General features: G+C 31.9%; 4 protein-coding genes across 9 annotated transcripts in view; 2 read left to right on the top strand and 2 right to left on the bottom strand.

The window, feature by feature from the left end:
• Positions 1 to 3657, top strand: part of LOC107043365 (serine/threonine-protein phosphatase 2A 56 kDa regulatory subunit epsilon isoform) — a 28060-nt gene extending 24403 nt beyond the window's left edge. For both annotated transcript variants that reach the window (XM_015264852.2, XM_015264853.2), the window contains exon 8: positions 412 to 3657. The gene's annotated coding sequence lies outside the window, so the exon portion shown is untranslated. The remainder of the gene's footprint in view (positions 1 to 411) is intronic.
• LOC107043279 (hexosaminidase D) lies at positions 1020 to 10792 on the top strand. Its single transcript, XM_015264705.1, has 3 exons — positions 1020 to 1049; positions 5951 to 6864; positions 9049 to 10792. The coding sequence occupies exons 1-3, from the start codon at positions 1020 to 1022 to the stop codon at positions 9728 to 9730; spliced, it is 1626 nt and encodes a 541-aa protein (XP_015120191.1). The 3' UTR covers positions 9731 to 10792.
• A 92-nt stretch (positions 10793 to 10884) lies between these two features.
• LOC107043300 (ras-related protein Rab-28) lies at positions 10885 to 13988 on the bottom strand. The gene is made up of 5 exons (XM_015264734.1): positions 13877 to 13988; positions 13320 to 13394; positions 12966 to 13151; positions 11449 to 11685; positions 10885 to 11368 (listed from the first exon to the last, which is right to left on the bottom strand). The coding sequence occupies exons 2-5, from the start codon at positions 13392 to 13394 to the stop codon at positions 11144 to 11146; spliced, it is 723 nt and encodes a 240-aa protein (XP_015120220.1). The 5' UTR covers positions 13877 to 13988; the 3' UTR covers positions 10885 to 11143.
• Positions 13989 to 14912: 924 nt separating this feature from the next.
• Positions 14913 to 25658, bottom strand: LOC107043288 (F-box/LRR-repeat protein 7). 5 transcript variants are annotated; one of them, XM_015264715.2, is made up of 8 exons: positions 25596 to 25658; positions 25052 to 25151; positions 19343 to 19542; positions 18754 to 19028; positions 18392 to 18658; positions 16890 to 17259; positions 15691 to 15894; positions 14913 to 15223 (listed from the first exon to the last, which is right to left on the bottom strand). In XM_015264715.2, the coding sequence occupies exons 1-8, from the start codon at positions 25601 to 25603 to the stop codon at positions 15088 to 15090; spliced, it is 1560 nt and encodes a 519-aa protein (XP_015120201.1). In that variant the 5' UTR covers positions 25604 to 25658; the 3' UTR covers positions 14913 to 15087. The 5 variants fall into 5 exon arrangements, with proteins under 5 accessions (XP_015120201.1, XP_015120204.1, XP_015120200.1 ...); XM_015264718.2 differs by lacking the exon at positions 25052 to 25151 and having other exon boundaries at positions 25552 to 25635; XM_015264714.2 differs by lacking the exon at positions 25596 to 25658 and having other exon boundaries at positions 25052 to 25586.
• Between the last annotated feature and the right edge of the window lie 319 nt (positions 25659 to 25977).

Here is a 25977-nt window from a genome sequence, read left to right as displayed (position 1 = left end):
AATGAAAATTAACGAAGCTTTCACTTCAATTCTGATGAATTCATGTTAAATTGATGATTATCTCATTAACGAGGGGGTTTACGACAAAAATTCATACAACATTTTTTGTAGGAAATTCAATTCTCTACAAAAAATGTCTTATGATATTTTCTCCTAAACCCGCTCATTACCGAGATAATCCCCGAATAAAAAACCTGAGCTGAAGTATTTCGCGATTCTCATTATAAAATCAATTAATTAATTACTACGGGTTGATTTCTAATTACGTACGACAAACAGTTGATTATTGCCTCACACGACAGCCGACTGAACGCCATTCTTTCATCGCCGATTAATCAATGGAATTAGCTGAACGATAAATTAATCCAATCAGAATCTTCCTAATTAATCAATTAAAATTTTCTCTTTCAGGTGGATCCTCACTACCATGCTGCCCAATTGTTAGCCCCTAGTTTACGTCGATTTGTCCTCGAAACAACATACCCAACCGCAAAAAGTAAAATGCAAATTATCGTTGTTAGTGAAAGAAACAAAAAAAAACATTAAACAAAAATCTACAAATGTCCACCGGCATTGACGTAAAGTAACCGATAAAAATCATTAAAAAAATTCCCAAAAAAAATATATGAAAACTCCTCTTGTTAGTTGAGAGCCGCAAAGGCCCGAGTTGGCGGGGAAGTGACGATCAAAGCTGCAGTAATATCACAATCTATTGGCAGGACTGTTGACATGAAATTAATGAAAAATTAATCCTAAGAATTAAAATGAATCCAGTGGGACAGAATGATGAATTCGAATGAACCTCCACGACTAATTTAATATGTGTACAATAATTTCTATGATTTAACTCAGATGAGAGAGGTAATTCATTGTTTTTAATAACGATTAAAGAAAATTGTTGTCTCATCTCTTTATTGAATTTGAATGAGTTTAATTTGTATGGTGTACTCGGTGTCAGCACGTAAAATGAAAAATGAGAATGTCAGTCCCTTCTTAATTAAGGCTGTCCTGTCCAAATGATGGAGGTGATGATCAGAGTTAATAATTACGTAATTAGCGAAAATAGAGATTTAATGAGACAATTGTGTGCATGAATTTAATCGATGGAAAAAGTGAAATAAGTATTGGGGAGAGTTGAATAATCATTTTTTATTACCAAAAATTGACGTGGACAAGTAATACTGATGGATTTTCATTGATGTAATGTATCTGCACTTTGTATTTAGGTAATTGTAATTAATAATTGAGGGGTTTAACGTGATTTTCTTTATTTTCTCATTTTTTGCATGCTTTTGGGGGCGATTATCTCGGTAGTGAGTGGGTTTAGGGAGAAATGTCATAAGACACTTTTTGTCGACAATTCAATTTTCCACTGGAAAGGTTCTATGAACTTTTCTCGTAGGACTACTCGTTAACGAGATAATCGCGTAATTACGAAATTGGAAAAATCAGAATTTCACGTTTTACCACTCGACGGCAGAATTAATTAACAAATCTCCATTATTTCATTTGTATGATTAAAGTAAAATGATAATTAATGAGTACATGATCTTCACCTCCTTTTTTGGGGCACGAAGCGTTGTTTGAAATGTATCATATATTCGTATTAATGATAAATAATGATTAACTATAACAAGAACATAATAAATTAGGTAAATATATAAATAAAAAATGAATATATATAAATATATATAATACAATATATTATAAAATATAGTAATATTGATGATACGTGAAATAAATACAAGAGAAAAACATTTTAAAAATTTACAAAGGTAATGATTCATAAATTACACACGACATTTACACGTTCGACACGTACAAAATCAGGTACACGAGGAATTTTCGATAAATTCTGTAGGGGAAGAGGAGGGGCTGGGGGTGAAAAGTGTTTCCGTGCTATTAACTGATAACAAAAAATCATTTTTCAATATTTCAGGGGTGAAATGGTGAAACGAGAGAAATTTCCGAAATTTCGTCCGCGGTTTTTTGGGAATATCTCGGGATCTGTGGGAGATGGGGGAATTTTCGTCAGGAACTTTTTTGTGGGGAATTTCAAGGGCTAGAAAAAAGGTCGAGATGCAAATGGGCGTATCTCCCTTCTGTAATGAGATATTCAGGAAAAACTGACTGGGAGTTGATGAAATTGTCTGTTTCAGCAGTTCACTCGTGATTTTTTCAGTCTTCAAGGGGAATTCTTGGGTTTTTGGGGGTGACGACGTGCTGCATGTTATGTATTACGCATTATTTTGTATTTGAGCGGGGGATAATGAGAATTTTTAATTCATCGTAAGCAATGGAGTCAGAGAAATAAGAGAGATTAACAAAGTTGGTGAAAAATACTGAGAATTAATTGTACCAAAATATCCATGAATTACTTATAAATAATTAATGATAACATATTGATAACAATAAGTAATAAATAGAGGATAAAGTGCATAATAAGAATTTATTCGGAGCTGTGCTCCCACTGGCCACCGTTGAAAGTGTACGTGGGATCGTTTTTCAAATGAAAAAATAATGAAGAAATATGAGAATAATAAACAAAACGAGTTATTAAGAAATTTCTTACAATTCATAATTAAACATTAAATAGGCGACATGTTGAGGGCTCAGTAGTAGGTGATGATTTGACGAATGAGTGAATTGCTTGCTCACATCATTTTATTTATTTATTATTATTTTGTTCAGTTGATGGGATGAAATGCTCAAGTTGAAGACTAATCCATTAATTATGCAATTATCTCGGTAATGAGTGGGTTTACCACAAAAAGTCATATAAACTTTTTTGTAGAGAATTCAATTCCCTGCGAAAAATGTTTTGTGACATTTTCTCCTCAACCCCCTCATTATCGAGGTAATTAACAAAGAGTGACAACAAAACAATGCACGAAATTTTCATTCCGATTAAGATGAATCCTCAAGAAATTGACAATTATCTCAGTAACGAGTGGGTTTACGACGAAAAGTCGTAGAACGTTTTTTGTAGAGAATTTAATTTTCTACGAAAAATGTCGTATGGAATTTTCTCCTAAACCCACTCATTACCGAGATAATGAAAAAATAAAAAAATCTTAACCGAAGCACTTCGCAATTCCCATGATAAAATCAGTTAATTAATTACTAGGGGTAGATTTCTAATTACGTACGACATAAACAGCTGATTATTGCCTCACACGACTACAACCAATTAAACGCCATTATTTTATCACCGAAGATCCCCTCCAGCGGAATCTCCCTAATTAATCAATTAAAATTCTCCTGGAGGGGATTTTCCCTCACACGACGACTCACGTAATCAATACGCTTTCAGGTATTAAAGAAAATCGATAATAAATGGCCGAATAAGTTTGTTAACAGGCAGTCCTCGAACCGAGAGGAGAATCAATGAATCGACGATTGATTGATCAATCGAAACCGAAGGAAAACAATTTCCTGATGAAGAGTATAACGCAAATGAGAATGAGATGATAACGAGAGGACAATTGCAAATGATCTGAACAATTGTTTCAACGTATTATAATATATTTTTAACATCTACGATTAGTTGTATAAATAGCGTGGAAAAAAAGAGTATGATGGGAAAGGAAAATTTAGTTACATTCATTCCGCTGAGAAATCCGTTGTACAGAAAATGAATAAAAACAGTGAAATTAATTGTTTTATTTGTGGAATAAATGTTCAACTTGCGGATTGTTTCAGTCGACATTTTTTCGTGGGGGTTAACGGGAGAGAAGGTGAGTGAATATTCCATTAATTATCGTCAATTACCGATTAATTATCAAATTAGGAAATAGTGCATTTTTTAAATATAAAGGGCTGAATTTATTCATTCTTCTTCAATTTGAGGGGAGTAAATCAATTGTTTTGTGAGCGAAGTGCACTGAGAGAAAAACGACAAAGCTCTCAAACAAGTCTTACTTGTGCCAAGAAAATAGTTTTTTGAAAATTATCAAAAAAGGATTTTTTTGTGCCAAACATGCAGAGAGTGCGCTGGAATGAAAAATTTTTGTCGCAAAAATGGATTTTGTAGTTCAAAAAAAATTGCATTCTGTGTAATCGGAAGAAATGTTATTTTTAAAACTACTCCTTCTTTATTCGATACTCCCATACGTATTTTGCTCCCGAAAAATCTTTGTTTTATGCGAAACAAGGGACAGTAGTTTTTCGTTTCGGCTGTCTAATAATCACAGACAAGAAATGAACCCTTAAATGAAACAATAATAATATGATAGCAATCGTGTAACTTGAGGATAAAATATTTGTTGATAAATTTTCCTCTGTATGAGATATTCATCCTGAAAAGGCACCGTCTGGTGTGAATTAGCCGCCTCTTGAGCCAAATATTTCGTTGCTGTCGAAAGCAGAACAATTGTTCATGTTTGAGACTTTCAAAATCGAACCAAACAAATTCTTTTTTGGCAATTTTCAACTATTTTGTTGGTCCAAACAAGACTTGTTTGACGTGTTTGTTTTTCTTTCAGTGTGTTCGAGGGGCTCGAGAGGATCAAAGCCATTAAGGATTAAGTCATATTTTATGAAAATCGAATTCCTGGGGGAATTCACGATCTAGGGTTTTAATTAAAATTGCGTAAAATTCCTGAGGACATTTACAATATTTTTGTTTCCCTGGGAATGTCTGAGGCTTCAAAACTTTCAAAACACCAGATTTCGCGGGATTTCTTCCTTTGCAACGGGAATTTTCCTAGTCTTCTCTTTCCCATCGCTAGGTGGCGAGTCCAAAAAATTCCCAACAAACACTAATAAACATTAGAGACCAGTGTAATGTCGACCTTCATCGTTTTTATTTATTCTTATCTCCGAAAGAGTGAAACCAACATAAATCTGTTATAAAAGTGAGCTTGACAACAGTTTCCACTTGAGAGTCGTTTAACATTGGATTTACGAGGCTGGTCGATATTTATTGACATCTATTCCAGGGTGCCAATTGACTCTATTGTCAGGAGAATCAATTGTTTATTCATTACACAAGAGGTAAAGATTAACTAGACAATCCCAGATTTGCATGTGTAATTATCTCATGCTCTCGGAATTTTTTATTTTCTTTTTTAGTGACTCATGTAGATATTTGTGTCACTGGTTTAAACATTAATTTTTATCGTTTGTTGACAAATAGCAATGAATCATCTATAATTTTCCCCTTATTTATATTTTTTAAACATTAAAATTCGATGATAAATCATCAGAATCAACAATTAACTCATCGAATTCTATCGAGTTTAGACAATTTTGATTAAAAGAAATTAGAACTTTTCAACTTCGTTAATTTCTAATTCTCATTGCACAAGAGGTGAAGAATAATATTAAACAATCCCTGATTTGCATATGTAAATATCTAATCACTCTAGTGATTTTTTATTTTCTTTTTTAGTGACTCATGTAGATATTTGTGTCACTTGTTTAAAAATTAATTTTTATCGTTTGCTGACAAATAGCAATGAATCATCTATAATTTTCCCCTTATTTATATTTTTTAAACATTAAAATTCGATGATAAATCATCAGAATCAACAATTAACTCATCGAATTCTATCGAGTTCAGACAATTTTGATTAAAAGAAATTAGAACTTTTCAACTTCGTTAATTTCTAATTCTCATTACACAAGAGGCGAAGAATAATATTAAACAATCCCTGATTTGCATACGTAAATATCTAATTACTCTCGGAATTTTTCACTTTCGTTTTTAGTGATTCATGCAGATATTTCTGTCACTATTTTAAAAATGAATTTCTCCTTTTTGTAAACAAATATTAATGACTCATCTGTAAATTCCCAGTTACTTATATTTTTTAAACAAAAAAATTTGTTGATAAATCACTATAATCACCACCTAATTTACTCAATTCCCTAGAATCCAGTTGAGCCCCTCAAACCACTTCACCTTCTTCCATTTCAAATTTCAGAAATGACCCCCCCGACCCCCTAGCCCTCCCCCTCCCNGACGCCCTCGACGACGCACCCGAACCCCCACAACAGGCACCCGGACTACCTCATCTCCCCGACCGACATCCCCACGCACGAAAAACCCCACGACCCCCCCATCCCCGCGAGGTCCCAGCAGTCCTCCCCCCTCTTCAAGGGTCACAAGATCGTCCACCTGGACCTGAAAGGGGCGCCCCCAGTCCTCAGTTATTACCGGCACCTCCTCAGGCTCTTCAAGACCCTAGGAGCCACCGGAATTCTCCTCGAGTACGAGGACATGTTCCCGTACAGCGATTCCCTCCAGAATATATCGGCGACAAACGCCTACAGCCCCCAGGACATTCAGACGATCCAGGAGATTGCCTCTGAGAACAATCTCATCGTCATCCCCCTGATCCAAACCTTCGGACATCTCGAATTTCTCCTGAAACTCGACTCCCACAAGGACCTCCGGGAGGTGCCTCGCTACCCCCAGGTCATCTGCCCCACGAACCCCCAGACCCTTCCCCTCCTCCATCAGATGATCGATCAGGTGATCCACCTGCACCCGAACCTGAAGTACCTGCACATCGGCGCCGACGAGGTCTACCACATCGGCGAGTGCTCGCGGTGTCTCGACGAACTGTCGAAACACCAGTGGACGAAGCGACAGCTCTTTCTGTCACACATTAAGAAGGTCGTTGAGTACATCAAGGGGTCGCATCCTCGGGTTAAGGTCCTCATGTGGGACGACGAGTTCCGGGGGATCAGTCCTGGTGAGATCGTGGAGACGGGGCTGCATAAAATGGTCGAGCCCGTCGTGTGGAAGTACACGAGGAACCCAGCCGCTGCTCTCGATCAGGTCTGGGAGGGGTACAGCGAGATCTGGAAGAGCGTTTGGGTGGCCACTGCCTTCAAGGGAGCTACTGAGCCTGATAGGTATGGGTTTTTTAGGGGGGTAACTCGGGGAGTCTTAGGGGGAAGTGAAAGGGGACAGGGATCTGACTGGAATTGTTTTTTTTTTTTTAAGTAGAATTTGATAGAATTGATTGAGTAGAATTTTGTACTTATAAAACACGAGGAACCCAACCGATTCCCTCGATCAGGTCTGGGAGGGGTACAGCGAGATCTGGAGTTCTGGCTCAGGAGAAATTAAAAATCTGAGTTTTTTTTTTTTTTTTTTTTTTTTTTTTTTTTTTTTTTTTTTTTTTTTTTTTTTTTTTTTTTTTTTTTTTTTTTTTTTTTTTTTTTTTTTTTTTTTTTTTTTTTTTTTNCAAGAATTTGTTGGAGTTGATAGCATAGGATTAGATAGAATAGAATTTTATACTTATAAAACACGAGGAACCTAGGTGCTGCTCTGGGTCAGGCCTGGGAGGGGTACAGCGAGATCTGGAAGAGCTTTTGGGTGGCCACTGCCTTCAAGGGAGCTACTGAGCCTGATAGGTATGGGTTTTTTAGGGGGGTAACTCGGGGAGTCTTAGGGGGAAGTGAAAGGGGACAGGGATCTGACTGGNTTTTTTTTTTTTTTTTTTTTTTTTTTTTTTTTTTTTTTTTTTTTTTTTTTTTTTTTTTTTTTTTTTTTTTTTTTTTTTTTTTTTTTTTTTTTTTTTTTTTTTTTTTTTTTTTTTTTTTTTTTTTTTTTTTTTTTTTTTTTTTTTTTTTTTTTTTTTTTTTAAGAATTTGTTGGAGTTGATAGCATAGGATTAGATAGAATAGAATTTTATACTTATAAAACACGAGGAACCTAGGTGCTGCTCTGGGTCAGGCCTGGGAGGGGTACAGCGAGATCTGGAAGAGCTTTTGGGTGGCCACCGCCTTCAAGGGAACGACAGAACCTGATAGGTCTGCGCTTTTTGGGGGGATAACGCCGGGAGAGTTAGGGGGAAATGAAAGGGGGAGTTCTGGCTCAGGAAAACTTTGAAATCTGACAGGGATGTTTTTTTTTTTTTTTTTTTTTTTTTTTTTTTTTTTTTTTTTTTTTTTTTTTTTTTTTTTTTTTTTTTTTTTTTTTTTTTTTTTTTTTTTTTTTTTTTTTTTTTTTTTTTTTTTTTTTTTTTTTTTTTTTTTTTTTTTTTTTTTTTTTTTTTTTTTTTTTTTTTTTTTTTTTTTTTTTTTTTTTTTTTTTTTTTTTTTTTTTTTTTTTTTTTTTTTTTTTTTTTTTTTTTTTTTTTTTTTTTTTTTTTTTTTTTTTTTTTTTTTTTTTTTTTTTTTTTTTTTTTTTTTTTTTTTTTTTTTTTTTTTTTTTTTTTTTTTTTTTTTTTTTTTTTTTTTTTTTTTTTTTTTTTTTTTTTTTTTTTTTTTTTTTTTTTTTTTTTTTTTTTTTTTTTTTTTTTTTTTTTTTTTTTTTTTTTTTTTTTTTTTTTTTTTTTTTTTTTTTTTTTTTTTTTTTTTTTTTTTTTTTTTTTTTTTTTTTTTTTTTTTTTTTTTTTTTTTTTTTTTTTTTTTTTTTTTTTTTTTTTTTTTTTTTTTTTTTTTTTTTTTTTTTTTTTTTTTTTTTTTTTTTTTTTTTTTTTTTTTTTTTTTTTTTTTTTTTTTTTTTTTTTTTTTTTTTTTTTTTTTTTTTTTTTTTTTTTTTTTTTTTTTTTTTTTTTTTTTTTTTTTTTTTTTTTTTTTTTTTTTTTTTTTTTTTTTTTTTTTTTTTTTTTTTTTTTTTTTTTTTTTTTTTTTTTTTTTTTTTTTTTTTTTTTTTTTTTTTTTTTTTTTTTTTTTTTTTTTTTTTTTTTTTTTTTTTTTTTTTTTTTTTTTTTTTTTTTTTTTTTTTTTTTTTTTTTTTTTTTTTTTTTTTTTTTTTTTTTTTTTTTTTTTTTTTTTTTTTTTTTTTTTTTTTTTTTTTTTTTTTTTTTTTTTTTTTTTTTTTTTTTTTTTTTTTTTTTTTTTTTTAACGTGGATACGTATATGGTTTCAATATGGGGGGTCATTTTGGGAAACGGTCCTTATGTAGAGCGCCATGTATCGAAATTCTAGAAAATTCGAGACATTTCGAGGCAATTCGAGAAGTTTCTTGAAATTTCGAAAAAATTGAAGGAGTTTCTAGGAAATTCGAGAAGAAAGGAAAGAATGGACGTATTCTCGTACAATTACAGCAGTATCAAAGAGTGACAGTGACAGTTTTTACTCCCGCAGATATTGGACGGATATAAGCCACCACCTGGAGAACCACCAGCGGTGGTTGGAGATAATCGATCGTTACTCTGATCGAATCACGTTCAAAGGTGTCATCCTCACTGGCTGGCAGAGGTACGACCACTTCAGCATTCTCTGTGAACTGCTGGCGAGCTCCCTGCCTTCGCTGGCTGTGAACCTCGCTGTGCTGCAAGCCAAGAGTCTCAACGAGTTCTTCGGGGAGACACCCGGGGCCGTAGCGCAGGCCCTCCAGTGCGAGGGGACGGTCTCCTTGACGATCCCCGAGCCCAACTACGGCTGGACCAAGTGCAGGTTTCCTGGGGTCGAGGTTTACTCAGTTGTCTTGAGGCTCTTCGGGCTCCACCAGGACATCCAGAGGATGGAGGAGGAGAACACCTTCAAGGGGTGGCTCAAGGAGTACAACATCAGACATGTCTTCTCAAATCCTAGTTATGTGGAGCAGGCGGTGGGGGATTTGGACAGGTTCAAGATGGAACTCGTTTACATTGAGAAGGAGATGAAGAGCGCGATGGAGGGGATCTACGACGAGTTCACTTTCAAGGAGTGGATTGAGACTTTTGTGGTGCCGTTGAACGAGAAGGTCACCAGGCTGTGGGAGGCCAAGGAGAGGATCCTGGAGAGGGGGAGCTGGCCCAGGAGACCTTTGAAGTCTGAGTTATAGATGATGAAGAGGGGATTGAGGAGAATCGACGATTTTCTCGGGAACTGTTGGGTTTAGGAGAAAATGCCAGAGGAACTTTTTGTGGGGCATGAAATTCTGGAGAAAAAAGGTCCTCTAGGGTTTTTCGATAGCTGCACTCCTTAGTGAGATTATTGAGGGGTTAGTGGGGGAGCGATTGAATCAGGCCGAAGGTGGAGTTTTCTTATAATTATGCGATTATCTCAGGAATGAGTGGGTTTAGGAGAAAATTTTATGGAACATTTTTTGTGGGGAATTGAATTCTCTATAAAAAAGGTTCGGTGATGTTTTCTTGTAGAATCAACTGTTGTCGAGATAATCCGTAATTAAGAAATGGAGTTTTGTAGGGATGAAGAATTTAATGATTTTTTTCATGATTGACGTTTTGATGGCGTAATTTTGTGGGGAAAATTTTTCTGTGGAAATTTGTAGTGGGTTTAGAGCCTTCTGTGTTCCCTGGGAATTCTTATCTCTGATCTGCGCACATTTGAGAGATTAATCTAGTTACAGAACACCTAGTTGTCAATGAATCATTGATAGCTGTTCTGGGATTACCAGTGATGCTTCCAGTTATAGTTTACTTCTTTTCATTTAGAGGAGAAAGGTCACTTGTAATTATGTACAAATAGAGTGCGAGAATCGTAGTGAATTAGACGAGAATTAGAGTGATTAGAGGAATTTTCTTCCGTTCTGGATAGAATCCAGAGTTAACACTGTCTTACGATAATTTATGTGATAATCTGCATTGAAAAAACGGAGAATCAGATCCGATATCTACGGTGCAGAGATTATTTTTATCATGACAAGAATAATTAGAAAAATGAAAATTTATGGAGCCAATATTCGAATGAAGAAAGTAATGATTTTGCCATGCAAAACGATCTTTAGCTTCCGACTTGATTACTGCATATCATAAGAGGACGTAAATTAATTTTGAGAGGAAAAATGTACTATTATTTATTATTCATCAATTACTAATGATAATTGGGTCTGAATTTGTTATGAAATTGTAACAAAAACGTAAATATACAGAAGAAAAAGTTATATTGGTTAAAAATGTGAATTTTTCTTTAGTAAAATCGAAAATTTATTGATTCTTTTTCATTTTTACAAGTTTGTTAATACTTTGCGTTCATTTTTGAATAATTTTAATGCGTTTTGTATAAAATTCAAGGCACCAAGGGCGTAAGCCCCTCAACGTTGTGAATAATTCTTAATATTTAACTTTTCAACTTTTTTAATTTCTTATAAAAATTCAATCTCCTTTATCCTCAGAGATATTCTCAAAAAACTGAATTTCGAAGTGAATTTTAGATCTCCAATTTCCCCTGATCAGTATTGAACAGTTTTCTGCTGATTAAAAATCATCTAAAAAATATTTTTCCATCATTCGTCTCACTGCAATGAGCAGACAGCTGATTTTGATAGTGGAAGGGTCGGATAATTATTGTTCTGACATGATTTCCTGTGCGGCTGTCGTTTTATCACTTTTCGAATTGTCGCAACATCAACGGTATCTCCAATCTCAGCTGTCACTATTGGCTTGTGGGATTCTTGATCCATTCTGGTCAATTGGACGCCAAGAACTTTGGCAGAGAGATTAGCGATTGACAGTGAGACCTGGAAGGAAAAAAATCTAATGAAAAAAAACGATTTATCAGTATTCTGTGGTGAATAGATCGTCGTGTCTTTGATTATACCGATTCTCCAGTTCTCGCTGACATGTCGTGGTAGATTATTCCCTTCTCCGCAGCGTAACGATGGGATTTGTCGCGTTTCACTGTCCTCTGGTGCTCCATGTCACATTTGTTGCCTACGATCACCATCAGTGGACTTTTTCGAAAACTTCTCTCGGTTATTGCGACTACTGCCGTCATCCACGCTTCCATCACGTCGAAGCTTGAGGTGTTGGTCACGTCGTAGACGAACATAATTAACTGAAAGACAATTGTCATTAATCGCTGCATCACTAGGAAAATTTGAACTATCGTTTTATCCATTTTTTCAGAAGATGAGTTGAATTGTATTGCGAATATCTGTAAAACTAATGGGTTTAGAGAAAAATGTTATAGGACATTGTTTGTAGAGAATTTCATGGGCTGAAGAAAAGATCTTCTGACGTTTTTTCCTAAACCCATTAGATTTCGATATATTCACTAAAAATGAAATTGAGGGTTCGAGACTGTCTCGTAGTATTAAATTAGTCATTTTAAATTATGAAATTGTCTCGAGGAATTTCTCGTAAAAATTTCTCGATGTTTTTCACTGAATCGTGAATGAAGTTCACGAGAGATTATCGAAGCAGTGAACACAAGAATAAAATGAAATTTATTGCGTTGAGGATATCCAAGTACTTTGGCGATTTTTTCTCTAGTGAAATGTTTTTCTACTTTTGTTGTCGAACATCAGAGCTTTCATTGGAGTCCGTTTGACCCCAAGTTTCCGGAGATTTTACAATCATTTTATTATTTAAAAATTTTGTAGGACTGAATTTGAATTTCGATGTTGAATCGTTAGAAATCATTTTAAAAATCTGGAAAACAATTGGAAAGTTTACTTTTAGAGGAAGATTGATAGAATAATTTAAAAAATTCAGTTTTTTAAAGTTACGAACTTTTTTTTATAAATAATTCATAAACAACCAATTTTCCACCGGAAAAATCATTTGTTCGGAATTGCAACAAATTTACTCATATTCAGAATTTTGCTAGAAATCGATTTCATAATTTCAATTATTTATGTATTATTATTTATAAACAATTTATTTTTATTTATTATTATTTATTTATCAACAACGAATATTTAAAAATAATTCTGTGCAAAATGTTGAAACATTTTCTTAATAAATAAATAATAATAAAAAATGTGATTTAAAAGACGCTGAATATTCAGAATTTTGCTAGAAATCGGTTTCATAATTTCAATTATTTATTTATTATTATTTATAAACAATTTATTTTTATTTATTATTATTTATTTATCAACAACGAATATTTAAAAATAATTCTGTGCAAAATGTTGAGACATTTTCTTAATAAATAAATAATAATAAAAAATGTGATTTAAAAGACGCTGAATATTCATGATTTTTCTTTTCAAATTTGTCTCACGCAATTTAATCGACATATTTGATGATTGAAAATGTTGTGCCAAACTGTAAAAAATCCCTGGATATCCTCAAGTGAAATACGATGAATATTTATGCACTAATCATTACGTCAGCGGCGTATAAGTACTTGTCCAACATAGCTCCCCTCAGCGCAAGTCCCCCCACATCCCAGAAATGCAGAGTAACATTTTTAAATGGTCCCAGGCTCAAATTTTTCATGAAAAAATCCACCCCAGCTGTCGGTGTGTACTGCCTCGTGAACTCATCGTGGCAGAATTTCACTACAATGCTAGTCTGGAAAATAAATTATTACCTATAATAAAACCAGTATTAAACATCACATCACGTGCGAGAGACACGTGAGTGCACTCAACACGCCATTTATCCTCAAACTTTGCATGTCATTTTTCCATTTTTTATTATTTACAATTTGTTTTTATTTGAAAAAAAATTATGACTCACCTTTCCAGCACCGGAGTCTCCAACCAGCACGACTTTGAGTCGCTTCTCCGTCAAATCGTCTTCAGTTTCGTTCATCTAAACAAAATTTATCTCGTCAAACCCAAAAAATTCGAAAATTCCCGAATTTTGAAATTCGAAAAAATAAGTCACTCCACAAAAACCTGATTATCTCAGGAACTATAACTCGCACTTTGATGAAACCAGTTTCATCCGAAAGCCAGGGAAATTTCCGATTCCATGCTCTACAAATAAACCCATTTAGCCCCGGTCGTTCTCCGTAGAATCGAAATAACGTGTTTCAACGCCCGTTGACTTATCTTCCCGAAATTAGAAAAACTAGTGGGGCAAAATGGGTTCTTTTGTAGGGTTTGGAATCGGGAATTTTCCTGGCTTTCGGGTGAATTTGGACTCATCAACCTAGAGCTGATGGTTCCTGAGATATTCAGGAAAATATAAAAATGGGGTAGATAGATTGGTGATGCACTGCGTGCTGTGTTTTAAATTAATACAAATGACAGTTTAAATTAATCACACTGGTAATTTTAGTGAGTACGTACGGGGTGGAGGGTTCGATGTGCACTGCTGCGGTGTTTTCAAACTGCGTGGCCGGCATAGGGGCACCTGCCATAGCTTTCTTATGAATAAATTATCGAATAATCGATAGTTGGCAGTGGCGATCTGTGTCAATTCGTGGTTACACGGGGGCGATACGACGATAGCCATCCCTTCGTGTTTACGGGGACGATAAATTGCGCCTGCGTCGGGTAGGTTTGGGGGTGGCGGAGGGTAATGTGTTGGGTAACATTGAATAATAAATTTTTTAATTTACTATTTCAAACGAAAAATTAAAATCGAATTTTAAGTGATGATTTTCGTGGAATCAACTGCTAAAGTCATCCCGAATTTTTTATTCAATCATTTTGATGATTGAAAAATCATCAAAATACATTGAAATTAAGGTAATTAATTAGTTGATTGAGAATTATTTTTTTGGAATTAATATTGAAATAATAAAAAAAAGAAAAAAAAATAGTAATTAATAATAATAGTAATTAGTAGTATATTATTAATATTTATTATATAAATATTAATATTTAAATAATATACTAAATTATTAATTAGTATATTAATTATTTATTTTGCTTAGAATTAATATTGATATTAATATATCAATATTAATTCTAAGAAAATAAATAATTAATATAATAATTATTAATTTAGTATATTATTTAGTATAATAATATATTAAAATTAATATAATATACATTTTAATATAATGTATTAATATTAATATATTATTGTATAAAATTAATAATCAAAATATGTATTAAATATATATATTAATTATTAATTAATTTATATTAATTTTAATATACATTTTTGCATAAAACAACTTATTATGGTCGAAGATCAATAACAATGAAGATTAAAAAATTGTTGTTATCTTTCTTTCCAAATGACTCTTGAAGTAATGATTTTAAAACAAGAAAATCGAATAAACTTTTAATTCTTTAATCAATCATTTTGATGAATTTTCATTCATCAAAATTCATTGAAATTAATTAAGGTGATTAATTAGTCGATTGAAAATTATTTTCTTAGAATTAAAATTGACTGATTTATTGTCATTCTGGACATTTACACAATTTTATAAATTATACACGATCTTGAGGTAAATTAGGCACTTCTGTGAATGGTAGAATCATTCGGTGGAAAGTTTGATATTTCAATTGACACCAGTTTGGCCACGAAGTTTTAATTGACTCGGTCAATTGAATATTAAGTCTTTGTAATTCTGCAACAGGTAGTAGTTTGTAACTCTGCAGCAAGTCGTTGCGCGGACGACTGTGAGCCTGTCTGCACGCTCAAAGTTCGCTTTTACGACTTCGTAGTATCTTCCATCGCTGTAATTAATTTTACAGAAGTTAGTTAATTAATCAGCCACTATTTCCCTAATATCTCCGAAACCAATAGTTGTGGACAAAAACGTCAAAGGAACTTTTTGTAGATCAGAAAATTCTCTACAAAAAATATTATCTGACATTTTTTGCTAAAACCACTCATTATGGAGATAATTGACTAATTACAACAATTATGAAGAAAAACAACTTGAGAAAAAATTTCTTCGCATTACTTTGCAAATATCTCTTGAACTAATCGTTTTAGAAAAAAAAGTCAAATAAACTTTTTGTAGAAAATTAAATTTCCTGCAAAAAATGTTCAGTGGATTTTTTTTGTAAACCCTCTAGGTCCAGAGATATTTGCGAAATAGTGTCAATGGAATTTTTAAGATTTTTAGATTTCTGCAGTTGAGTTCTCTGGATTCATTCGGAATTATTGGACATGGGAATTTGATGTTTATTGCGTTCACCTGAGCACAAGACACCTCAGTTTAATACACTTCACCCGCAGCACGTCAATAGCTTTCTGGGATTTGTCGGAGAATCGCAAGTTCTCAGGATCCCAACGCAACTCTAGTCTCTCCAAGTTTGGACAGTTATTCGCTATTCCATCCATCAATTGATCGACGTGAATGTTTACTCCGAGTCTCTCCTGCGTTCCCATGACAGCAATCCTGGGTAAATTGAATACAGAGTGAAATAAATGGAATCAGTTTCACGAGGAAGTGATGAATAGAGGGAAATGGAACGGTGGAACAATTTCATTCTCGTTATTTTCAAATGTCTCATGATTCCATTCCATTCTATTCCCATTATTTTCGAATAAATTAATGATTTGAGAAGGAAATTTCAATAATTTCTGCGAAAAAAATTACTTTCCAAATTCCTATTTCCTTGAGGAATATTTACAAAATAATTTAAAGCCTAAATATCGTTCTGAAAAAAAAACAATAAATTACTTCAATAATTTTTTGAAAGATTATTGATATTGGAACAATTTCATTTTTATTACTTTCAAATATCTTAATTATTCTATTTCATTCTCCTTATTTTCAAATAAATTAACGATTTGAGGAAGAAATTTCAAGAGTTTGAAAAAAATGATTTTCTAAACTCCCATTCCCTCCCAGAACATTTGCAAAATAATTAAAACCGTAAATTTCCATTCTGAAAAAAAAACAACAAATTACTTCAATATTTTTTTAGAAGATTATTGATATTGGAAAAATTCCATTATCATTATTTTCAACTAAATTAATGATTTGAGGAGGAAATTTCAATAATTTCTCCGAAAAAAATTGTTTTCCACACTCCTATTTCTTTGGCGAATATTTACAAAATAATTCAAAGCATAAATTTCGTTCTGAAAAAAAGCAATAGATTACTTCAATAATTTTTTAAAAGATTATTGATATCAGAACAATTTCATTCTTATTATTTTTAACTAAATTAATGATTTGGGGAGGGAATTTCAATAGTTTCCCGCAAAAAAATGATTTTCCAAACTCTCATTCCCTTCAAGAACATTTATAAAATGATTTAAAACGTCAAACGTAAATGTTTTTCATTTTGAAAAAGAACAATAAATTACTTCAACAATTTTTTTAATGAATAAACGTAACGTCATCAGAAAGATTATTGCTATTAAATGCAATGATATTGTTCTCACTTGGCATTAGTCAAAATAGGTAGAACACTCTGCCACAGCTGATCAGTGATGTGTGGCATTCCCGAGAGTGCAATACCCCACAGTTGATGTCCATGTCTGGACAAAAATTTATGCAGCCCGTCGTCAGTTAAATTATCAGATCTGTCTAAATCCAGGGCTATGAGGTTCCTCGGGTTTCCGGCCTCGGTCCAGGCCTTGAGAACACTGTCGTTGAGGCCATTCAACTGTCCTGCACTCAGAAATCGCAGGCCTGGAATTCGCGTTAGCATGTCTATCAGACATTCAGTTGACAAATCCGTTGCTGTTATGTCTAGCTCTTGAATTGATGATTTTTCCCATTCCACTTGCATCACGAATTCACTCTGGAGATCTGAAAAATTAGGGAGATTACTCATGAGTCTTTTATTTATTTTGATTTTTAGGGATTACAATTTTCGAAGAGCAGGAGCATAAATAATTTATGGAAAATAATGGAAAAATTTATAATTTACATTAACAAAAAAACTACTTGAAGAGGAATTTATCGATTTTTTTACAACGAATGGGTAAAAAGAAAAAAAATTGAGAAATTCTTCAAAAAGTTTTTTCTATGAATGAATTTTTTCAATTTATCAAATAAAAATAATTTAACTCATTAGCTCCTAGCATCAAAGGAAACTTGAGTCTTCAAAAAAAATATTTGAAGAGGAATTTATCAATTTTTCTCACCAAATGGGAGAGAAAAATAAAACGAAAAAATAAAAAATTGAGTCATTCTTGAAATAGTGTTTTTATAAAAAAAAATTTCGAATTTACCAAATAAAAATAATTAAACTTACTAGTTCCCCGCATCAAAAGACACTTGAGTCTTCAGAAAAATTATTTGAAGAGGAATTTACCACTTTTTATAACGAATAGGTGAAAAAAAAAAAACTGATCAATTCTTCAAAAAGTGTTTTTATGAACAAAATTTTCAAATTTACCAAACAAAAATAACTAAACTCACTAGTTCCCCGCATCAAAATCCAAAAAACTATAAAAAACATCAACAACAATAATGTTTTTCATCAATTTTTTACAACGAATAGGTGAAAAAAAAAAAAAAAAAACTGATCAATTCTTCAAAAAGTGTTTTTATGACCAAAATTTTTAAATTCACCAAATAAAAATAACTAAACTCTCTACTTCCCCGCATCAAAATTCAAAAAACTATGAAAAACATCAACAACAATAATGTTTTTCATCAATTTTTTACAACGAATAGGTGAAGAAAAAATTTAAAAACCGATCACTTCATCAAAAAGTGTTTTTATGAACAAAATTTTCAAATTTACCAAACAAAAATAACTAAACTCACTAGTTCCCCGCATCAAAATCCAAAAAACTATGACGAACACCAACAGCAAAACTGTTTTTTATAAATTTTTCACAATGACTGAGTCAAGAGAAAAAACTGAATAATTCTTCAAAAACTGTTTTTACGAATAAATTTTCTAAATTTAACAAAAAAAAATTAAACTCACTAGTTCCCTGCATCAAAAGGCACCTGAGCCTCCTGCTCCTCTGAAACAGCGTCTTCATCGTCGACCCCGTTACTTTATTACAAAAATTCACTGCTAAACACTCAAGCTGAATGCAGTTGGAGGAAAATGCATCGATATGAGAGTCATCCACGAAATTAATTCCGTATAAATTGATGACTCGCAGATTTGGGGTCGCAGACTTGAGTTTGTGGACGTTTATCACCTCGTAGATCTCCTCCTCCTCCTCCTCGACCTTCTCGTACGTTCCTGAAACAATTTCCACGCGAAAAATCCACCATCAAAGGGTTTTCAATCGATCATCAATTACTGCTGAAGATTTCAATATTTAATTTATTTTCTACCGATCAAATGGAGAATCTCGAGGCCATTGATGAAGTTATAGATTTTCCTCATGAATCCCTCCATGAAGATGACCTCGGACAGACAAATGCACATGTATTTTAGTTTAGTGGGAAATGCCTGCATCTCGGAGAAGTCATGCAGCTGCATCGCCGTGGAGAAGTCCAGAAGCATGTGCGTCAGGTTTTGGCACTTGTTCGCCAATTCGTGGAGGACTGTGTGGGTTATCAGCTCGATTGGGAGCTCTATGTACCTCAGGGTGGCCCCAAAACGTTGACTGAAAGTGACAAAGACGAAATCATCATTCATCTCGGCTCCAAATACGACTAATTCCATTAAAAACATTGCGAAAACAGCTCTGTTCACAGACCGCATTCTGACAATTATGGGATTATCTCCTCAATGGTTGATCCTAGAGGAAAACGCGATGAGACTTTCTTGTAGGGAATGTCGAGGGCTGCAAAAAAGGTCTTTAGACATTTTTCGCTAAATCCAATAGTTTTTGAGATATTTGCAAAAAAGGAAGTTTAATTTTGAGTGAAAAGGATTTTTTTTTAATTTTGAATTGTGAAAATCGTTTGGGGGTTTCACCTGATGAGCTGAAGCAGCATCTCCAGGGAGTTGACGTGGAGTCCACTGACCTCCGGCCTCAGAGATACGTGCTTCCAAAGTGCTGTGTTGTAGGCAATAACGCGCCATCGCCTGCAGACGCGAGCGAGTTGACAGATTTCGCGGTGCGAGAGGTAACTGAACAGGTGGAGGAGCACCTTGTCCGGTAGTTTTTCTATTGTCTGAAAGCAAAAGAGGTTTTTCCTAAATTCAAATTGAACTAGGGGAGCATGGGGCAAAATGAAACACGGGGCAAAATGAAACAGTGGGAAAATCTCGTCATCTAAAGGAGATAGGACATTTTTGGAGAGAACCTTTTTTGTAGCTTGTAAAATTCTCTACAAAAAAAGTTTTCATGAAAATCGTTCTATCTCCCTTAGATCACAAGATTTTCTTGCTGTTTCATTTTGCCCCACCGTCCCCTACTTTTCGATAAATTACCCGGATTTCTTCAAATTACTTCCATTATTTTGTTGTACTTAGATCTTTTTGAGATCAATTCAATTTGTTATTTCACTGTTGAAAAATAACTCCCACTACCCTTCATAAGTAAAACCGTTTCCCTCAAAAATAAAATACAAAATCGAAATCCAAATATAATCTAAATACGCCAAAAGATTCGTCTCAGCACGACGAGAATAATTTTGGTCCTTTGCGCTTCATTAGTTGACCGGTTGTTTAATTATTATTAAACAGATTATTAAACAGATTAATTATTATTAAACAGATTATTAAACAGATTATTAAGGTTTTAAGGGTTTTTAATTGTTTGGAAATAATTTGGACATAACAATTTCTTTCAAGAACCAGGAGATTTTTGGGAATTACTGAGATACTTGTGATATCCAAATGAGCGGATAAGGGCACTCGTTGGGAATTAATTGGCGGTGTGCTGCCGAATTAGCCGGTTTTCAAATTTTCATTAAAAAATAATTAATTATTCTGGGTTTAAAACGATTTTACTTGGAGCCTGGGCGCATTGCGGCTGCCCCGGAATATTTCTGTTGGCTTCACGCAACTTTTAAGCGTTTAATTAAGTCAAACAGGGACATCTCGCTTGATCATTCAGTCGTTTGAAGTCATTTTTGCGAAATTTTCATTGAAAATTCATCAATTATTCCGCATTCAAACCGATTTTTTTAAATTAGGGCTGAGGTAGCATTACGGCTGCCCTAGAATATCCCTCTCGACATCATTCAACTCTTTGAAACCGCCTGAGGCCCCACCGAAACGTACTTGATCATTCAGTCGGTTTCATTAGCGGTTCAAGTCGATTTTAACTATTGCCCGGTTGTCCGTATCTCGTAATCTAAGGCAGCTAGCAAAACTTTTGTCATAACATTTTTTGTAGCCCTCAATTCGCTCTACAAAAAAGGTCATTACCAAAATTTCGGTATCTCCCTTTGATTCCGAGATATTCCCCAAAAACTAAACCGTTTCACCTCTTCGCTTCAAGTTTGAAGTCGTCGATCATTAAAAAATCACAAAAAATCGAGGAATTGTGCTAAATTGTTGTGCTAAATTTATTTGTCATGAACAATCACTCACAGTGCTGGCAAATCTGCTTTTAACAACACCCCCCTCCTCAACATACATCTGCGATGTCTCCAGGGCAATCTGTCCCCACACATCAACACCACCCAAATCCATTTTATCGTCTCAAATTTTCTCTTCAACTTTCCAAAGAAAAAAAAATTATGGAGAAGTGTAAACTAATGGGAAACAGAAGTAAATGTTGAACTGTAAACTTTGAGTTTTGGGCTTTTCGGTGGGGTAATTTTATTTATCGAGTTTGAGGAAGACTCACTAGTTCACTATTACGAGTCCGAGAAAATCCAACAAACTTTCTTACTCGCGGTTAATCTAATGGCGCAAGCGCAAGGGACCAAAATAAACCCAGTAGTTGGACTTAATTTTAAACGCCTCGGGGAACTGCAGGTTTTCCATTTGCATATATGTATTTTGGTTTTTGTTGGGATTGTGGGGAGATTAGTTAATACGGAAGAGGCGGGGATGATAATTCCTGTGTTTGTCTTTCATTTCTGTTGTGTTGGAGAGTGAGAAAAGGTGATGAAAAAATTTGACTTTAATTTTTCCCTCAATTATTAATTAATTTAGTAATTAATTAATCAACTAATTAATTTATTTATTTATTTACACATTTATATATTTATATATTTATTTATTCATACATTTATTTATTTATTTCTTTACTTATTTATTTATTCATTCATTTATTTATTCAATTTAATTCATCAATTGAAAAAATTAATAATGAATGAATTATGGAATTCCGAAAAAATTTCGTAAACGAAAAATAAACAGATTCTTCCTTTCTCATTAATTCTGGAATTGTGTCGGTAATGAGGGGATTTAAATTACAATGTCAAACGGCAATTTTTGTATAGAATTCAATTTTTAATAAAAAAATTTCCTTTCATTTCCCTTTCAAAACCTTTAATTACCGAAATAAATCAGGAATTGATGATGGAGATGAGGAATTTTGTTGCATACGACGCGACCCTGAGGCGCATTGAGATATTACATGACATTCTGTCATTGCACTGCCAAATTGTGAGTCATAAAATTTCGGAGATGTGATTTCTTTAATGAATAACAAAGTGAAATTAATTTTTCATTCACTTTTTTCACTTGAGATGTTTTCAGAATTTTTTTTCTGCATTTAATTGATCATTTTTCGATTACAAAATCATATAAAATGTTTATAAATAATTGTAAATCCCCAATATTATTTTTTCAGAAAGAAAATAACAAATTGTCCCAAAAAATGAAAGAAAAACTATGAAAATTAATTAACTGTCGATTTTTTAATGAATTAAAAATGAGAAAATTAAGTTTTCATTCACTTTTTTCACTTCAGATATTTTCATAATTTCTTTTCTGCATTCAATTGATTATGTTTCAATTATAAAATCATATAAAATATTTATAAATAATTGTAAACCCCCAGTAATATTTTTTCAAAAAGAAAATGCTCGAATTATCCCAAAAAACTAAAAAAAAATCATGAAAATGAATCAACTGTTGACTTTTAAATGAATAAAACGTGAGGAAATTAATTTTTCATTCCCTTCTTCCACTTCAGACGCTTTCCTAATTTTTTTCGGCATTCAATCGATTATTTTTCGATTGTAAAATCATATCAAATGTTTATAAATAATTGTAAACCCCCGATACTATTTTTTCAAAAACAAAATGTTCGAATTATCCCAAATAACTGAAAAAAAATCAAGAAAATGAGTTGAAGGTCGATTTCTATTCATTATCCTGGCAAGAAAACGGAATAATATTATGAAATTATTAATTACCGGTACATCCTTCCTCCGCATGCTCATATCTAAATCATCCCTGGATATGACACCAGCACCCTCCACCGTTAATTTCGTCCAGACACTCATGATTTAAACAAATAAAAAAACCAATTCACGAAGTCGTTTTTTTTTTTTTTTTTTTTTTTTTTTTTTTTTTTTTTTTTTTTTTTTTTTTTTTTTTTTTTTTTTTTTTTTTTTTTTTTTTTTTTTTTTTTTTTTTTTTTTTTTTTTTTTTTTTTTTTTTTTTTTTTTTTTTTTTTTTTTTTTTTTTTTTTTTTTTTTTTTTTTTTTTTTTTTTTTTTTTTTTTTTTTTTTTTTTTTTTTTTTTTTTTTTTTTTTTTTTTTTTTTTTTTTTTTTTTTTTTTTTTTTTTTTTTTTTTTTTTTTTTTTTTTTTTTTTTTTTTTTTTTTTTTTTTTTTTTTTTTTTTTTTTTTTTTTTTTTTTTTTTTTTTTTTTTTTTTTTTTTTTTTTTTTTTTTTTTTTTTTTTTTTTTTTTTTTTTTTTTTTTTTTTTTTTTTTTTTTTTTTTTTTTTTTTTTTTTTTTTTTTTTTTTTTTTTTTTTTTTTTTTTTTTTTTTTTTTTTTTTTTTTTTTTTTTTTTTTTTTTTTTTTTTTTTTTTTTTTTTTTTTTTTTTTTTTTTTTTTTTTTTTTTTTTTTTTTTTTTTTTTTTTTTTTTTTTTTTTTTTTTTTTTTTTTTTTTTTTTTTTTTTTTTTTTTTTTTTTTTTTTTTTTTTTTTTTTTTTTTTTTTTTTTTTTTTTTTTTTTTTTTTTTTTTTTTTTTTTTTTTTTTTTTTTTTTTTTTTTTTTTTTTTTTTTTTTTTTTTTTTTTTTTTTTTTTTTTTTTTTTTTTTTTTTTTTTTTTTTTTTTTTTTTTTTTTTTTTTTTTTTTTTTTTTTTTTTTTTTTTTTTTTTTTTTTTTTTTTTTTTTTTTTTTTTTTTTTTTTTTTTTTTTTTTTTTTTTTTTTTTTTTTTTTTTTTTTTTTTTTTTTTTTTTTTTTTTTTTTTTTTTTTTTTTTTTTTTTTTTTTTTTTTTTTTTAATAAAAACCCTACGAATTGTCAAGGCGCGACGTTTCACTGAACATACAGCTCAATCCGGCTGTTGACTGATTAAAAAAATCACCTGCGTAGATGGCTTTGTCTCGAAAACCGTCGCAAACTGACTGAACCAAATATTTCCCTAGACCGAAAATTTTCTGTACACATCCCATTTATCACAGACTGAGTCCCCGTTAATTCTATATTTAACCAGTTCAACTGCTGTCGATGTTCGATAATTAAATAAATCGGTAATTCACATGGTGCCGCCCACATAATCCTGAATTCCCCAATGAAAAGCACTCAAGATTAATTTTTTCTCCGACAAAGAAAAAAAATGAATAAAAAGAGTCAAAGAAAATTAAATCACGAAGAGAATTGAATTAATGTGATTTTTATAATTTTTTTACTCAATGAAAAATTAATAGTCGAGGCTTCGAGGGTGATGATACATTTGTTTGTAGGAATGATCATTTTTTTAATGAATTTTTTAGTAAATGAGTACATCAACGACAGTTGTAATCCCGGACTAGTACGCGGGAGAGAACACTTGCAACTGACTCGTCTTTAATTAGTTATAACTTCGCGGTGGGCATGCGGCCAAAATGTTATACCAAAAGGGAGGATTTATAGGCTTTGAAAACACAATTCCTTAATCAATTGTCATGAGTTAATTAATGCAGGTGTCAAAGAACAGAATTAATTTTTTTTTCTGATGTTTGAATATTTTTTTTTGTGAAGAATTAAGTTGTTCCCTCTTCACAGAGATAATTCATTAATTGACGAAATTGTTAATTAAAAAAGTTGGAGATACTTTTGTTAATTAGGGAATTCTTTCCGGTCTACAATAAATTCTTTGTTGAGAATTGAATTTTTTTTAGAAAAAAAAAACAATTCTTTAGTTAACTGAATTCAGTTATTTTTTTAAAAATAATTTTCGAGTAATTTTTTTGTGGAGAAATTTTTAATTAAAAAAATTGGGGATACTTTTGTTAATTAGGGAATTATTTCGGGTCTGGAATAAATGCTTTGTTAACAATTTAATTTCTTTCAGACAAAAAAAGTCCGATGACAATTTTTTTCGGATAACAGTTGTTATCGAAATAATTAATAATTTAAAAAATTGACTAATAATAAAAACACTTGATAATTGGAATTAATTATTAATTAATTTGTAATAATTAATTAATTAAATTAGTAATTGAATTATTATTAATTAATTACTCATTTATTTTAAAAAAATATTATCAATTTATTTATTAATTATTAATTCCGTTTATTAATTAATTTAGGAAAATTGTTTAATGAATGAAGATGACGTACAGTATTGCAATAGGCGGGTTTGACGACCTCCCAATCTTCATTATCCTGTTGAGCGATCTGCAGAGCAGCCGTCACACTCAGGGCATTCCATGTTGACATTCTTCGGGCATCCATAACGATTATTTATTTAAAAAATCCCACAAACACGATTTTTCGCCAATTAATTATTCAAACTTCCCTCAAACCTCAAAAAAACAATCAACAACAAAAATCAGCACTAGTTTTTATTAGTAGAATTTTAAAAATCATGTCGACAGAGTATTTATTTGATTAGAGACGTCGCAAAAACTCTATTCTATCGTCTGATGATTTTTCCGATTTTCTATTTCACGTTAGACTTCACTCGATCGTTCGCTGCAAAAAAGAACTTGCGGAGTCACGAGACCGCGTCACTCTGTTGTCCTGCGTTTATTTCTGGATTTAGCAGCGCGAATATTTTTCGCCGAATTTCATAATTGTGGGAATTATTATGAAACGATTATTTGGGCAGTTAGACTCACAGACTCAAACGGACAGTGAAAATTTTGATGAATCAAGATCATACTCAGTCATGGTGGCTGCAGCGAGTGAATGCCTCCGTCAAGTTTACGGTGCGTAGCATAAAAAACCTAAGATTGAGCGCAGTTTTGTTGATCCAGAAATAGATCCCTGGAGTGCTTCTCTCGGGCTCTCATTGTCGGCGGAACTGTCCGAATCTACAATGTTCCGAGAGAGAGAGGGAAGAAATGAGAGGAGAAATACTCGGTATCGGATGGCACATATTCGCGATAAATGTCCGCGTGTAGGCGATGTTCGCAAAATTCAACAGAAGAAATCAAATACTCGTGATGAATAGATCGTGGAATACCCATCCCAGGTTGAAGTGAGTTTGTAGGAAATGCTTGTGATACTTGGCTGAAAAAATTCAAAGATGGTGTGATAGAATT

The sequence above is a fragment of the Diachasma alloeum genome, unplaced genomic scaffold (assembly GCF_001412515.2).
Source record: "Diachasma alloeum isolate Michigan unplaced genomic scaffold, Dall2.0 Dall_scaffold_00558, whole genome shotgun sequence".
In the NCBI taxonomy this organism is placed as follows: domain Eukaryota; kingdom Metazoa; phylum Arthropoda; class Insecta; order Hymenoptera; family Braconidae; genus Diachasma; species Diachasma alloeum.
This window is presented reverse-complemented; position numbering and strand designations above follow the sequence as displayed.